Source organism: Myotis davidii, unplaced genomic scaffold (genome assembly GCF_000327345.1).
Source record: "Myotis davidii unplaced genomic scaffold, ASM32734v1 scaffold1306, whole genome shotgun sequence".
NCBI lineage: Eukaryota > Metazoa > Chordata > Mammalia > Chiroptera > Vespertilionidae > Myotis > Myotis davidii.
Window position 1 is genome coordinate 159181 of NW_006297139.1, and position 17858 is coordinate 177038.

The window sequence follows — 17858 nt, forward strand, 5'->3', positions numbered from 1 at the left end:
CTTGGAAATTGCAGGAGTGTTGGAAATTTCAGGAGTGGGGAGTGTAGAAAGCAAGAGCCATGGGAAACTCAAACAAACGGGGATGGTGGTTTCTCTATCCTCTCTAATGGGAGATGAGCTATAGGCATGTCTAGTAGGACTTAACCAAGTCCATCACTACCCAGGTGAACGCTCTGGAAGTTGATACTGCTGCTATAGCATAATGTGTAAAACTAAAGCCATGGGTATATGGTTTTCTTGTTTGTTTTATCTTTTATATAGAACTTTTTCATTATCTTAGCTTTAAGTATTCTATTTTTAAGTCAGGATATTTTCATCACAGTGCCTTGCATTGGGTTAAGACAGAAAACTAGATCCTCTTCCTTTGACCAAACATTCCTGTGGTCCTGAAGTCATGAACCTCCTCATGCTGAATAACCACTGGGGGAAAGGAATATAGAAGAGTCATCACATCCATTGCCCTGTCTCAAAGCAGAACTGTGCCAACTCTATCTCACATGGGTGGGTACCTTTTGATTTCCAGAAATATAAAGCAAAGAAACTAAAATTCTCCTTAGTCACTTATGCTAAGTTTTAATGACAATTATGTCCTAAAGTTCTTCCTTTTATCAAACTCCATTCTTAGTTTAAACCCATTTGCTCTTGTTTTATCTTCAGTATAAAGAATAGCTGGTTTTGCCCTAACCGGTTTGGCTCAGTGGATAGAGCTTTGGCCTGCGGACTGAAAGATCCCAGGTTTGATTCCAGTCAAGGGCATGTACCTTGTTGCAGGGACATCCCCAACAGGGGGTGTGCAGGAGGAAGCTGATTGATGTTTCTCTTTTTCTCTCTCTCATCGATGTTTCTAACTCTCTATCCCTCTCCCACACACTACTCCCTAATACTTATATGCAAAAATGCCTTTATTTTGCCCTCATTCTTGAATAATAATTTGGCGGGGGGTAAAATCATAGGTGAATGTTTATTTTCCCTCAGCACTTTGAAGATATTAATAAATGGCTTGTTGACTTCCTTTATTTGTAATAAGTTTTCTGTTTGTAGTTCTTTTGTAGGTAACCTGTTTTCTCCTTCTAGCTTTTTATATTTTCTCTTTTTCTTTGATGTACAGAATGACGTTTGTAGATGTGTGATTTATTTTTATTTAGCTTGATCAACACATGACTTTTTCAGCCCAAAGGCTCAAATTTCTTTTTATTTATTTTTTAGTCATTAGCTTTGTGAAAGTAACCTCTTCCCCTTCTATCATTTTTTTATTTTTTTAAAAAAACACCTTTATTTTCGAAAGTATTATATATATCTCCTTCTCCCTCCCCCCCTTACCTCCTCTAGCACCAGGCCTTTACCACCCTATAGTCTGTTTCTTTATTTTTTCCATTTTGTTCTATTCCTTGTAATAATATATCACTTGAATTCTGTCTTCCAAGTCATGAATTCTTTCTCCAATCTTTGTATGCCTATTATTTATGCCATCTATTGTTTTATTTGTTATTTTAATTTTCAATAGCTTAGTTTCCCCCCAACTTTTAAATTACATTTAAAAATATCTACATGTTGCTGTTTTATAAACCCTGGCCATTATTCTCTTCTTTATTTGTTTAAGGCATTTAACTATTTAAACTCCATTTCATATTGTTCAAATATTTATATTTTTTCAAGTTTGAATTCTCACTTTTGTTAGGTTTCTTGAGAGCTTTTCTTAGTTATGAATTTCCCTTTGTTTTCTAAAAGTTTTTTTTAAAAAAAACTCGCAATCCCTGGGGTTTTTTCTCTTCCCTTCTTTCCTGGTGGAATTGTTGTTTCAGGACTTGTAGTTTACTGAGCTCTAAACAAGGTCGTATATTAGTGTTTCATCTTGGACTTCCTCATGACTGGATGGTCTGTCTCTACCTCTGTTTTCTTATGCAATGTTAGTCCCTGATAATGATCTTCGACTGGGACCTACCTTAGTCAGTCAGATCATTTTAGGGGAAAACATGGGGTGGGCAGAGCTACATCAGTCCTTGTTTACATGTGAGGAGTATAACCTTACTCCCCTACAAATTGTACGCATAGTTCCTGCTCAGCTACCTGGCCCCAACTGTTTCTATCCAGTCCCAACTGCCAATGGACGATATGGCTTTGGCCCCAATTACTGCTGTACTTTCTTTCCTTCTATGTTTTACTCCATAAGAGTCTTCTTTAATTTCTGACTATAATTTTGAAGTTTTAAAGTTCATTGATTTAATTTTACATTTTATCTCTCACTCTTCTTTGGAAAAGAACAAGGACTTTTCTCATGTGCTCTCTCTGCCCTATTGAACTGGAATGAAAACCAGCTATTCTATTTTAAAAATATATATATTTCGCCGAAACCGCTTTGGCTCAGTGGATAGAGCATCGGCCTGCGGACACTAAGGTCCCAGGTTCGATTCCGGTCAAGGGCATGTACCTGGGTTGCGCGCACTTCCCCAGTGGGGGATGAGCAGGAGGAAGCTGATCGATGTTTCTAACTCTCTATCTCTATCTATCTCCTTTCCTCTCTGTAAAAATAAAACAACATTTTTTTTAAAAAAGGATTAGGGAACTTTAATACCACTACCCACAGGAAGAACTGCTGAAAGGTTATTGTTGACAAGAAGAAAAATAAACTCACAAGGAAGTGACTTGCAAGAACAAGAAAGAAAAAAAAAGGGAACAGCTGGTTTCTATGTATGCTCCATAAAATGGGCTTTTTAAGTCTTCAAGACAATGTGTTTATTTCTTTCAATTTTCTCTTTTCTGGGATTTATGATCTCAATTTTTTAATACTTTATTTTTCTTTCAAAATACTTCTGGCTTATACTTTTTCTCAATACTTGCTTCCTGCTATTCAGCTGGGGTAAATGACCGCCATACTCCATTCTATGCTCTTCTACCCTGTGTCTGCCTCATGCCTTAACCTCCTTTTCAAGGAAGAACAATCTCTACATAGCAGTTTCAATTCCCATGACTTTAGACCACTTTTCGAGTCTTCTGGGGAAAAACAAAACAACTTTTATAATGCAATATGAGAGCAACTTGACAGATAAAAGAAAAAGCTCCGCAGATTAGCCTCTTTATCAAAAATGTTGCTCAAATCTACCCAAATCCCTCCTATACCACACTCTTGTAATACAGTTAAAGTAGAAAAAGCAAATAAATGTATACAAAAAGAGTAAGCCTGATTCATTTATGGACTGATTCCAAAAAACAACTTTTAGGTTGATCATATGCTGGGCCAGTCTCTTACATCTTGGAGCATATATTATCATCACCAATGCTCAGAACAATAAGCCTGTAACATAATATGAGATTTTATCACGTGGTAAAGAATCACTTGTGTTCATCAAAGTGCATTTACGGATGCAGGAGAGTTCACTCTATAAAGGTGGTGACAAAAAGGGCTGGGCATTTATTTTCCATTAAACAAAAACTCATTCTAGCAACATTTCAGTTAACAGAGTTTTCACTGAACCACATTCCTAGTCCCATTCCTGTCATTTTTGTCCTAACACGTTTGGTTTCTCTCTTGTAAGTTCTTTCTTTACTATTTAAAATATTACCATTGATGCCCTACACTAGTGGTTCTTCATGTGTTTAGTGTCATGTCCAGCACCGTTAGGAATACCAATAAAACTATGGATCCTCCCTAAGGGAATTTACACATATTTGTAGCTACACAAAACACTGCAAACAATTTAAAAGGGTTCCTTGACTCCATAACGCTCACCCACAGACCCCAAATGCAGCACCTCCTTCCTAGAGGAAGACAAAAAGGACTTAGAGGACTATAAGGTTTCTACTACCAAGATCCCAAAATTGTCACTTAGCTTTTCCTAGGACTGCTGTTGGACCCACAAACATTCTCTGAATCATTCCACATTTGCACGCCTCTGGTTTGGGAGCCAGGCCCCAGCCAGATGTGAACAAAGTGTCATTGAGGGAGCCCTTGCCTCAGACAAATACCCTAGCCACAAACCGTGAAAGTAGACATCCTAACAGCCTTGTGAAACAGTCTCTCCCCGCCTTCCCTTTAGATTTGCTCTTAACAATGTGTACATAATAACTGCAGTCTGGAAGAGGTGACTATTCAGCAGGCAGGCAGCTTTATACTGTCATAAACCTCGCTATTTCAGCTCTTTTGATTTATGACGAGCCCCTCACCATTCAGAAGCTATGCTCAGATGCAATTCCAGCACTAATTGCATAGGACGCGTGCCACCATGCTACAACTCCCCTGGTGCCCACTTCCCATGGCAGGAAGAGGCTGTTTATGGCAAAAAATCTCTGGGCCACAATTCCCTTCCCCCAACTGACATCCACCTTCAAATGATTAAAAGCCCAATGAAAATCTGTTACTGGGTACCCAATAACTTATTAGAGCCTAGAATGTGCCCCACTTGGGCTATAAACAGTATTTAGGGGCAAGTGTGGGCTGCCTAAAAGTATCCTATTGTTATTTCTGTCTGGAAGTTTCCCTTCTGGGGAATTAGGGAGATGGAGTGAGTTGGGTAGAAGAGGGAGGAAGGAGAACCACAGCAGGGGAAAAAAGAGGCTAACAGGTTTACCTGGGCAGCGAGGGCAGCACAGATGAGGAATATGCACGGGAGAGAGGCAATGAAGACTTGGACATCTGACTCGGCTGCAAATCACATTCCCATTCTGAAAGAGAGGAGGCAACAACAACAAAAAATCAAATGTCTTTCAAAGGTCAGTGGGATCATGACAGTTTGGGAAACAATCATGCAGGGACTCACCCAGACAGTGAATAATGCATTCCTGAGAAGTGGAGTGAAATCAGCATTTTTCTTTCCTTTTCTCATCACTAGCACCTCTGATGGGTTGGTTGTTAGCTTATTGGCATATTTTTCTAAGATGGGATCACTAATGCTCCAGTTTTCAAAGCCTTCTTTTTCTGACTTGGCTCTGTGGTGTTTCTACCATTCCTCAGCTCTAAGTATACATATTTTCCAAGAGCCTGTTCTGATTTCACACTAACCTGCTCAATGCCATGGAAGGGAAGGGATAATGAGCCATGAGTCCCATGAGGGGCTGGCTACCCGCCCCTGGGCAAGGAGGTATCCCTAGCACACGGATACTAGATTCTATGTAACTTTGCCTTGGTCCAGTAGGTTGAGTGCCTTCTCTCTTCATTTCCCTATTCAGTCATTTTCTTTTTTCTGAGAACAAGACTAGAGTTTGGAATTGAGCTGAATAGCTAGTATGCATGGGTGGGGCAACTGAGTCCTTGCCTGATTTACAATTACATGACCCTTAGTTCTGACCACTCTCAACCATTGCTAGAACAAAGAGACTTTGGAAATCAATTTTCATTAACATTTTCCATCCATAATTCAGTAGAAGAGAAGGTTACTTGTATCTGTCAGGCTATTGTCGGGGGAGAAAGTGATGAAGAGAATGGAGAAAGAAAAGATGTCTAGCACTTGAGCTGTTGTCATTGGGATCATATTAACATTTTCACTATCCTTCAGACAGCAAAGCCTCAGCCCCCAAGGGTTAGCTGTCCATTTCCAATGTGCTAGTCAAGAATCTTATACAATCATGCCATATCAGGTAAACAGTCCCTAGATGCTCCATTCAATAGCTCCCCTAATCTTTTAAAGAGGCAGGCTTTCTAGATCCAAATCTGAGTCACTTTACCATAAACTTCCTTCTTTTTCATGTACTTTCTAGATGAAATTTTTTTAGTGTTGATTTGGAAATACCACAGAGCCCCTCTTATGTGTCACGCTCCTCAGAGCCAGGTGGTGTCATCTTGAAGTGAGATCAAAGCACATCAGAAACCACTCCTCTTAAGTTTAGCGCTACTGTTGTCTAGTGGGTAGAGGACAGGGATGCTGCTAGACATCTTATAATGCACAGAAAAACCACTGCAGCTAGGAATTATCTGTCCCCAAATGTCACTAGTGTCAAGATTGAGAAATCCTGGCCTAGGATATCCTGGTAGATGTTCAGAAAAATAGATTATAGCTATGGTCTGGGATTAAGGCCATGGAAAGAGAATGGGACTTCCTACTTTGTCTATTGCAAAGATACCATTTAAGGTATCAAAAAGCCTCTCAGTGATTTGTGAGGAGCCAAGGCCAAGCCAATCACTCTAATCCTCACCAGGTACAGGCCAAGGTTTCACAACCTCAATCCTAATTACAGTTATTGACTAAGACAACATAAAATACAGTCTCCCAATGAACCGACGTATAATCTGCCTTATTCTCTAAAGGCCAGACCTAAAAATGGTTTCCAAAAAAACCCCCAACAATGTTATCTTACAATTCAGGCCCTACATGGAGCTTTTTCCTTGACTCCCACTATCAAGCTATTCTTCCTTCTCCTTTCATGTCCTATATCATTTGGCTAAAAGACCATAAGTATATGTCCATAGAAAATACTCAGAGCTCCCGTGAAAATCAACCCAAAAGGCTATAAAGGAAATAGATAGGAGATGTGTAATTTTCCTTGTGATCTGTTTCTTATCTTGTTTTAGGATTTTAACACCCATGCTCCCTGGCCATCTGGGCACTGTAACACCTCTGCATGTTGAGGAACAAACTTGGAAATCACATGCCATGAAGGTTTGTACCTCTGAGCAGATGCAGTTCACACAGTAAACCATGCCATATGGTTCCAGGTAAGGATGCCATCTCTCTCCCACTCTGTATTTCTTGTCTTGAAACATACAATATGTCTCTGAATCTGTGAGGAAGGAGATGAAGAACATGCCTATTAGAAAGCACAACCAATTCACAAATCCAAAGGCAATCACAACTTACATCTGTTTTAGTGTACATCAAGGAAAGAGGCATAGGGAATATTTACAAAACATCTACTATGGCTCAGGGTTTCACATGCTTTGTTTATTTGACCCAACAATGATCCAGTAAGGTAAGCACTACTATTAGTCTCATTTTATATGTGAGGGAAATCCAGGGTCATATAACCAGTAAGTAACTGACATGAGACTCAAACCCACGTTTGCCTGACAGTGAAGCCAACATTTTAACTCCTGCTCTGTTATGACAATATAAAGAAGCATGCCATGTGTCTTTTGAAAAAGGTTGTGCTCCACTTGCTTTATAAAAGCAAGTTAATATCTAAAAACCTGATCTATCAGAACATTCTCAGAGTTGCCTCGTGGTGATGTAGGACGAAATAAATTGTGTTAGGTCCCTATAAATGGCTTTCCCCACAAATTCTAACATTCTTAAATCATTAAACAAATGTTTGAGCATTTAGTTTTGTCAGGCACGATGCTAAGTGTTAGACATAAAATGGTAAGCAAAATACACACAGTTTACCCTGGCCTGTGTGTTCAGTGGTTAGAGCATCGCCCCACGCACCAAAGGTTGCGGGTTTGATTCCCGTTCAAGGGCATGGATAGCTGGGTTGCAGCTCATCTTTGGCCTGGTTGGGGGAGGGTGTGCGAAGGAGGTAACCAATCAATGTGTCTCTCTTACATTGATGTTTTTTTTTTCTCTCTCTCTCCCTCTCTCCCTCCCTTCCAATCTCTCTAAAAATTAATGCAAAAAAAATATCCTCAAGTGAGGATTAACAAAATAAACAAACAAACACAGTCCTTGCTCTCATTCAACTTAATAGAGGACAGGAATAGCAATTTAGAGAAGAAATGGGAACAAAAAATAAACATGAAAACATGTTCACTGCACTAGTAATTAGAGATTCAAATTAGAACTACACAGAGATCATTGTCCCAAGTCGCATACTATTTCAAAGACCCTCTATAATTTTAACTATCCACACAATAAATTGCAATTTACTTTTCAAATCTTTATTTCCAGCTTCTTTGAAATGATAAACTAGGATTAAAAAATCTGGGTTTAAATCCTCACTCACTCTAGCTACATGGCATTGGGAAAGTCATTTAAACTCTCTCAATTTCAGGTTTCAACATCTGTGAAAAATGAATTATGTGTTTCTCATGTAGATGTTGGAGGATTTAATGAAACTGTTTGTAAATTATAAAGTGTTATAAAATGTAGAATATTTTATATTAACTGATTATTTTCTAATTAGAAAAAATGCATGTTCAATGTAGAAAATTGAAAGACATATATCAATACACAAAAAGAATAAAATAAAAACATAAAACTATATAAAGAAATATTACACCCAAATTCAGCCTGAGAAGACACTTTTAATATGCTAGTAACTTACAAATAGCCCCTGGGTTGAAGAAATAAATGAAAAGGTAAATTAGAAAAGCATTTTGTACTAAGTGAAAATGAAAACACAACGTATCAAAATTCAGCCAAAGATGTACTTAAAGGGAAATTTATATCACTAAATACTTATATTAGAAAAGGAGAAAAATTTCTCAGATCAATACCTTGAGAAACTAGACAAAACATAACAAAATAAACCAAAAGGAAATCAAAGAAAGGAATATTAAAAAACAGAAATTAATAAAATTACAGACAGGATATCAATAGAAAAAATCAGTGAAACTAAAATCTGGTTCTTTAAGAAGACCAATAAAAGTGATAAAACTTTTAGCAAGAGTAACAAAGTTAAAAAGAGAGCAGATGCAAATTACCAATATTAGGGTAAAAGAGAGGACTGCACTATAAATCCAACAAATATTAAAAAGATAAAAAGGGAATATTATCAATAACTGAGTAATATTATGAATTACACCAAGTTATTCAACAACTTAGATTAAATGGATGTATCCTTGTGAACGATAAACAATTATCCCTCATGAACACAGATACAAAAATATTCAAAATTTTAGCAAATTAAATTCAACAATATGTAAAAAGGATAATACTGTATGAGCAAATGGGATTTATTCTGGTAATTAAAGGCTAATTCAACATTCATAACTCAATCAATATAATTTATCATCAACAAACTGAAAAAGAAAAAGCATGCAATCATTGCAAAAGATACAGAAAAAATATTTGACAATATCATACACCCATCCATTCATGACAAAACTCTCAACAGACTAAGAAATGGCCTTTCTCAAACTGATAAAGGCCGTCTATAAAAAATGTATAGCCCTAGCCAGTTTGGCTCAGTGCATAGCGCATCGGCCAGAGAACTGAAGGGTCCTGGGTTCAATTCTGCTCAAGGGCATGTGCCTCAGTTGCAGGGTTGATCCCCAGCCCTAGTTAGGGCACATGCGAGAGGCAACTAAGTGATATGTCTCTGTCACATTGATGTTCTCTCTCTCTGTCTCTTCCTTTCCTTCCCCCCCCTCTCTCTCTAACAAAAAAAAAAAAGACAATGGATGCAAATCAAAACGACAATGAGGTACCATCTCACACCTGTCAGAATGGCTGTCGTCAACAAATCAACAAATGATTATGTGCTGGCAAAGATGTGGAGAAAAATGAACCCTCATCTACACAATGGAATACTACGCTGGTGTAAGAAAGAAGGAACTTTTACCATTTGCAACAGCATGGATGGATCTGGAGAGCATTGTGCTAAGCAAAATAAGTCCGTCAGAGAAAGATAAGTATTACATGATCTCTCACTCATTTGTGGAATATAATGAACAACATAAACTGATGAACAAAAGTAGATACATAGACATAAAAGCAGGGAACAAATCGTCAAATGCCATAGGGAAGGCAGGGGAGGGTAGGAGGGGGTGGGGTAGGAGATCAACCAAAGGGCTTGTATGCATGCATATAAGCATAATCAATGGACACAGACAATAGAGGGGTGAGGGCCTGTGCTGGGGGGCGGGAGTGGGCTGGGAAAGACTAATGGGGGAAAAAGAGATTTGTAATACTTTCAATAATAAAGAATTTAAAAAAATTAAATAAATTTAAAAGACAATGAAAAAATATCCTTGAGTCAGGATTAATAAAAAGAAACACCACACACACACACAAACAAAACCCCTGAAAGCTAACATACTTAATGGCAAAAGACAATGCTTTCTTCCTAAGACTGGAAATTGTGCAAGGATGTCTGTTTCACCACTCTTGGACATACTAGCCAGTGAAATTTGGTAAGAAAAAGAAGGAAAAGGCACTTATATTAGAAAAGAAAACTATTTCTATTTATAGATGATACAAATTGTCTACAAAGAAAAATCTCAAAGAATCTATTTAAAAGTTACTATAAATTGTAAGAGAATTTAGCAAGACTGCAGAATACAAGACCAATATAAAAAAGCCAATCACATTTATATAATCTCAAATGAATAATTAGAAATTGACATTTGAAAAATCACCATTTTTTAAAAAAATATATTTTATTGATTTTTCACAGAGAGGAAGGGAGAGGGATAGAGAGTTAAAAATATCGATGAGAGAGAAACATCAATCAGCTGCCTCCTGCACACCCCCCACTGGGGATGTGCCCGCAACCAAGGTACATGCCCTTGACCGGAATCGAATCTGGGACCTTTCAGTCCGCAGGCCGATGCTCTGAAAAATTACTATTTGTAATAGCTCCCCCAAAACATGTAATATTGAAGTTTAAATCTACTAAAATATGTGTAAGATCTGCATTCAGAAAACTACAAAACACTATAAAAGAAATTTAAAAAGTCCAAAAAAATGAAAAGTTGTACATTGTTCATGGACTGGAAGACAAAATATCATTAAGGTGTCAATTCTCCCCAAAGTGATGTATAGATTCAATGCAATAAAAATCCAAATAAGAGAAGACTATTTTGTAAAAATTGGTAATCTAATTAAAAACAATATATGGAAAGGCAAAGAAAGTAGAATAGCCAAAATACTTTTGAAAAAGAAAGATGTTAGAAGACACACACTATGTGATTTCAACAGATATTGTAAAACTATAGTTTTGAAGACAATGTAGTGTTGGCAAAAGGTTAGACAAGCTGGGCTGGTGTTGCTCAGTGATTGAGTGTCCACGTATGAACCAGGAGGTCACGGTTCAATTCCTGCTCAGGGCACATGCCCGAGTTGCAACCAATCAATGATTCTCACTCATCATTGATGTTTCTATCACTCTCTCCTTCTCCCTTTCTCTCTGAAATCAATAAAAATATACTTTTTTTTAAAAAAAAAGGTTAGACAAATATATCAACAAAATAGAATGAAAAGTAAAAAAAATAAACCCATACTTATGTGGTCAATTAACCTTCAACAAAGGTACAAAGACCATTCAATGGAGAAACAAAAACCTTTTCAGCAAATGCTGCTGGAGTATTTGAATAGTCTTATGCAAAACATAAAATAAAATAAAAAATGAACTTTAATCCATATCTCATACCATATACAAAAATTCACTCAAGATGACTCATAGATAAACTTTAATATAAACACTAATGCTTTAAAACATCTAGAAGAAAACACTGGAGGCTATCTTTGTGCTTTTTGGTTAGTCAAAGATTTCTTAGATATGACACCAAAAGTATAATCCATAAAAATATTATAAAATAGAATTTTATCAAAATTAAGAACTTCTACTTTTGAAAGACTGTTATTGAAAAAAAGGAAAGCTACAGACTGGGAGAAATATTTTATGAATCACATCTCCGATAACTTTTATCTAGAATATATAAATAAACCTCAAATTTTAAGAATAAGAAAACAAACAACCCAATTTTTAAAATTGAAATGTAATTTGAATGGACACTTCAACTAAGAAGATACACAGATATCAAACATATCATTAATAATCAGGGAAATATATATATATTGAAACCATTATGAGATATCACTACTCATCTCACCTATTAGAATTGCTAAACATAAAAAATGAAAGTAGTAAGTGCTGATGAGCAACTGGAACTCTCTTTTTTTTAATTTTTATTACAAAGGGTATTACATATGTGTCCATTTTTCCCCCCGCCCGCAACTGGAACTCTTATACTTTGTTGGTGAAAATGCAAAATTAAATATACTCTGGAAAACAACTTTCTACTTTTAAAGTTAAAAAATACACTTACTATACAACCCAGAATTCCCACTCCTAAATATATTCCTTGGTGAAATAAAAATGTACATTCAAACAAAAACTTGTACACCTATAATAATAAAAGTGTAATATGCTAATTGGACCAGACAGCTGAACGACCCTCTGGACATCATTCCGGATTTCTTTCTGGATGAAGTTGCAGTGGCAGGGGCTGAGGCAGAGGCGGTTAGGGGCTATCAGGCAGGCAGGCAGTGGTTAGGGGTGATCAGGCAGGCAGGCAGGAGAGCAGTTAGGGGCCAGATTGCGAGAAAGTGGAGGCCTGGTTGAGGTAAACACCCACGCCCATGCACGAATTTCATGCACCTGGCCTCTAGTATATGTATAAAGTGGATCTATTAATTGTCAGCAAAACTTGGAAGCAACTGAAATGTTCTTTAACTGATAAATTTATAAACATCCAAACAATGGAATATCAGTCAGTCATAAAAATAAGTGAAAGATTGATATGCACAAACATGAATTGTAAAGGCATTATGGTAAATAAAAAACAAACTCAAAGTCAAAAAACTATATGATTCCAATTATTTTCTTTCTGGAAAAAACAAAACTATAGGGATAGAAAATAGATGCATACTTGCCAAAGATTGGGTAGGGGTAGTATTTTACTACAAAGGGACACAGAGTAAAATTTTTGGGTGATGGAGCTATTTTACATCTTGAATGTGGTAGTGCCTACATTACAGAATTATTTGCCAAAACTCGCAAAAATGTACTCAAGAAAAAGGATAAATTTTCTTGCATATAAATCATACCTTAATTATATGATAAAAGAAATATATACAGAAAAGAAAAATTATATGTAATTCCACTACCAGAAGATAACCACTTTTAATATTTTAGTAATGCCCCTCTAGTCTATTTTTTCTTTCTTAAGGCTGTTTTAGGATTACAAAAAAATGAGCAGAGAGTAAAAAGAGTTCCCAGATATCTCCCTCTTCCCCCCACCAATACTTTCCCATTATTAACAGCATTAATATGGTACAATTGTTACAATCAATGAGCCAATATTTATATACTGTACTAATGTTAACTAAAGCACAAAGTTTACATAAATCCACTTTCTGTTTTCTATAGTCCTATAGACACAGATGGCTGCTACAAGATGGCCTGCAGGGGAGGGCAGTTGTGGTAGAACAGGCCAGGAGGGGAGGGCAGTTGGGGGGGGACCAGGCCTGCAGGGGAGGGCAGTTGGGGGCGATCAGGCCTGCAGGGGAGGGCAGTTGGGAGGGACCAGGCCTTAAAGGAGGGCAGTTGTGGAAGATCAGGCCTGCAGGGAAGGATGGCTGTGGACAACCAGTCCTGCAGGAGAAGGCTGTTAGGGGAAATCGAGTCAGCAGGGGAGGGCAGTTGGGTTTGACCAGGACTGCAGGGGATGGCAGTTGGGGGCAACCAAACCTGCAAGGGAGGGCAGTTGGGGATGGTCAGGCCTGCAGGAGAGGGCTTTTAGGGGCAATCGGGCTTACGAGGAGGGCAGTTGGGGGTGACCAGGCTGGCAAGGGAGGGCAGTTAGGGGTGACTGTGCCAGTAGGGGAGGGCATTTGGGGTAACCAGGCCAGTAGGGGAGAGCAGTTGGGGGTGACCAGGCTTGCAGGGGATGGCAGTTGAGGGGGACCAGGCATTCAGGTGAGTGCAGTTGTGGGGGACCAGGCCAGCAGGGGAGGTTAGTTGGGGGTGACCAGGCCTGCAGGGGAGGACAGTTCTCAGGACCAGGCCTGCAGGGGAGGACAGTTCTGGGGACCAGGCCTCCATGGGAGGGCAGTTGGGGGCCACAGGCCAGCAGGGAAGAGCAGTTGGGGGTGACTGGGCCTGCCGAGGAGTGCAGTTTGGGGGGACCAGACCTGCAGGGGAGAGCTATTAGGGGTGAGTAGGCCAGCAGGGGACAGCAGTTGGGGGTGACCAGGCCTGCAGGGGAGGACAGTTGGGGGCAACCAGGCCTGTAGGGGAGGGCAATTAGTGGCTACCAGGCTGGCAAGGAATGAAAGTTAGGGGCAATTGGGCTGGCAGGGAAGGGTTGTTGTGGGTGACCAGGCTGGCAAGGAAGGGCAGTTTGGGTGACCGTACCAGCAGTGGAGGATAGTTGGGGGTGACCAATCCAATAGCAGAGGACAGTTTGGGGCCACCAGGCCGGCAGGGGCAGGCAGTTAGGGGTGACCAGGACAGCAGGGGAGGGCAGTTAGGGGCAATCAGGCTGGCAGGGGAGTAGTTAGGCATTGATCAGGTTGGCTGGGGAATGGTTAGGGGGTTATCAGGCTGGCAGGCAGAAGTGGTTAGGGGCAAGCAGGCAGGCAGGCAGGTGAGCAGTTGGGAGCTGGTAGTCCTGGATTGTAAGAGGGATGTCTGACATTGTGAGAGGCAGTTGGACATCCGTCGAGGGTTCCCAGATTGGAGAAGGTACAGGCTGGGCTGAGGAACACACACACACACACACACACACACACACACACACACACACACACATGCCTGTGCATGAATTTCGTGCACTGGGCCCCTAGTATAGTATAAAAAAATTGCCACTGCCCTAAGTATACCTAGAATCTGCTTATTCATCTCTTTTCCCCTCTGTCCCCCAAACTCCTGAAAACCACTGATATTTTTATTGTGTCTATAGTTTTGTCTTTCCGAGATTTCATATAGAGCCCAAGATGCCGTATAGGACATGCAATCTTTTTAGACTGGTTTCGTTCACTTAGCAATATGGTATTTAAGGTTTCTCCATGTCTTTTCATGTCTTGACATCTAATTTATTATATCATTGAGAAATATTCCATTGAATGGGTGTACAGCTTATTTATCAGTTCACCTATCTTGGTTGCTTCAAATTATTGGAAAATGTGAATAAAGTTACTATAAACATTTGTGTGAAGGTTTTAGTGTGGACAGAAATTTTCAATTTATTTGGATAATACCTAGGAGTATGGCTGATGGATTGAATAATAAGGCTATGTTTAGCTTTGAAATAAATCGCCAAACTATTTTCCAAAACAACTGTTCCAGTTTGCATTCTGACCAGTAATGAATGAAGGCTTCTGCTGCTCCACATCCTCACCAGTATTTGGTGTTTGGTGGCATATTTTCAGTATTAGCCATTCTAATAGGTGTGTACTGGTGTTTCATTTGTTGATTTAATTTGCAATTCCCTAATTACACATGATGTTGAGCATCATTTCATTTACTTATTTGACATCTTTATATCTTTTTTAGCTCTTCTGCCCATTTATTGATTGGGTTGTACATTTTCTTATTGTGGAGATTTAAGAGATTAAGAGGGGATTTTTTTTGGATACAAGCCCTTTATTAGATATATTGCAAATATTTTCCCTCAGTTTGTGGCTTGTATTTTTAATTTCTTAATAGTGTCTTTTGAGGAGCATAATTTTTTACTTTAAATGAAGTCAAATTTATCATTTTTTTTTCATGGGTCATGCTTTTTGTGTTAAATTTAAAAACTCATTACCAAATCCAAGATAACCTAGATTTTCTCCTATTATGTTCTAGAATTTTTATACTTCTGCAGCTTACATTTAAGTCTTTGGTCCATTGAGTTATTTTTTTAACATGTTATGGTCAGTGTCTACATTCTCTTCTTCTTCTTCTTCTTCTTCTTCTTCTTCTTCTTCTTCTTCTTCTTCTTCTTCTTTCTTTCTTTCTTCTTCTTCCTCCTTCTCCTTCTCCTTCTCCTTCTCCTTCTCCTTCTCCTTCTTCCATGCGGATGTCTAATTATTCCAGCATCATTTGTTGAAAAGATTTTTCTAATTAATTGTCTTTGCTGATATTGTCAAAGATAAATTGAATTTATATGTGTGGGTCTATTTGTGGGCTCTGCATTATGTTTCACTGATCCATTTATATATTCCTTCAATACCACCACACTGTCTTGATTATTGTAGCTTTTTAGCAAGTCTTAAAGTTGGGTAGTGTCAGTCCTATAATTTTATTAGTCTTCAATACTGTGTTGGCAATTCTATGTCTTTTGACTTTCCATATAGTTTTAGAATCACTTTGTTGATTTACACAAAGTAAATTGCCAGAGTTTTGTTTAGTATTGTATTGAATCTATAGATAAAGCTGGGATGAGCTGGCATCTTAACAATATTGGGTCTTCCTATCCATTACATGGAATATCTTTCCATTTATTTAATCTCTTTCCTGAGAATTTTGTAGTTTTCATCAAATAGACCTTGTACACATTTTGCTAGATTTATACCTAAATATTTTAAGGGTTTTAGGTGCTAATGTAAATGGCATCATGCTTTTAATTACAAATTCCCATTGTTCATTACTGGTATATAGGAAAGCAATTGAATTTTATGTATCACCTTTATCCTTCAATCTTGCTATAATCACATAATTTCAGGAGGGTTTTTTAATTGCCTTTTTTTGGATATTTTACATATGCAATCATCTTATCTGTAAACAAAGGTAGTTTTATTTAATCCTTCAAAATATGTATATTTTATTTCCACTTCCCATTTTATTATATTAGCTAGGACTTCAAGTACGATGTTCAATCAGTGGGACATCACTGCCTTGTTCCTGATTTCAGGAGCTAATAATCTAGTTTCTATCCATTAAGTATGATGTTAGCTGTATATTGTGGTAGATATTCTTTATGAAGTTAAATAAATTCTCTATTACTACTTTCTGGATAGTGTTGGAGTCTGTCACATGCTTTTTCTGCATCTAGTGCTACAATCATGTGATTTTTTCTTCCTTAGCATGTTGACATGATGAATAACATTAATTAATTTTTTAATGTTTAACCAGCCTGGAATTAATCTTCCTTGGTTTTGGATTTTTTTACATTTCCTAATATTGTTTGAGGATTTTTGCATGAGAGATATTGTTCTCTAAAGATTTTTCTTATAATGTCTTTGCCTGGTTTTGGTATTAAGGTAATACCAAATAAGGTTAGTCTCATGGAATGAATTTGAGATTGTTCTCTCTGCTTCTATCTTCTGAAACAGATTGTAGAGTATTGGTATTATTTCTTCCTTAAATTCACCAGTTCACTATATGGGCCTAGTGATTTCTGTTTTGGACAGTTATTGATTATTGATTCAATTTACTTAATAGATATAAGCTAGTTAAGATTGTCTATTTTTTATTGTGTGAATTTTCGTAAGTTCATCTACTAAAGCTTTGGCCCATTTCTTTTCTAAGTTATCAAATTTGTGGACATAGAATTATTCATAATTGCCTTTATTATCTTTTTGATGTCCACAAAATCAGTAATGATGGCTTTTCTTCCATATAATCAGTAATTTGTATTTTAGATCTTTTTTCTTAGTTAAAATAGATTAGAAGTTTATCTGTTTTATTAATCTCTTCAAAGAAACAGGATTTTTTGTTTCATTGGTTTTTTTATCTATTGCTTTCCAACCTTTACTTTCATTTTTTTCTTTTTTAAATTTTATTTTCTTTTTTAAATTTTAAAATGTTTTTCAATTACACTTCACAAACATTATTATATTAATTTCAGGTGTACATTCCAGTGATTATACATTATATAACTTACTAAGTGATCATCCTGATAGATCTCACACTCATCTGACACCATACACAATTATTAGAACATTATTATTTTAAATTTATCTTTATTGTTAAAAGTATTACAGATTTCCCTCCCCCGACCATTGCTGCCCTCTACCCCACCTTTGACCCCTCTCCAGAACTTCACCACACTGTTGTCTGTCCATGTGTTATGTATATATGCACATATGTTCTTTGGTTAATCTCTTCTCTCACCTCCCCCCTTCCCTCTGAAATTTCTCATAGAACGGGGTGGGAAACCTTTCTGTGAGTGCGTGCCAAAACCACCAAAATCTCTGACTCAAAATTCTTCTCTGTGCCAACCCTAATTTTTTGAGAACATGTTGCGGCTACTTGATATCTTTTAAGGTATACATATGTGA

General features: G+C 37.7%; 1 protein-coding gene across 1 annotated transcript in view; it reads right to left on the bottom strand.

Annotated features, from left to right (window-relative positions):
• CHRDL1 (chordin-like 1) overlaps positions 1-17858 on the bottom strand; it is a 187518-nt gene that overhangs the window by 104108 nt on the left and 65552 nt on the right. Inside the window, 2 exon segments of the mRNA XM_006772733.2 lie at positions 4566-4659; positions 6599-6711. Of these exon segments, the coding sequence (XP_006772796.2) occupies positions 4566-4659; positions 6599-6711 (207 nt within the window).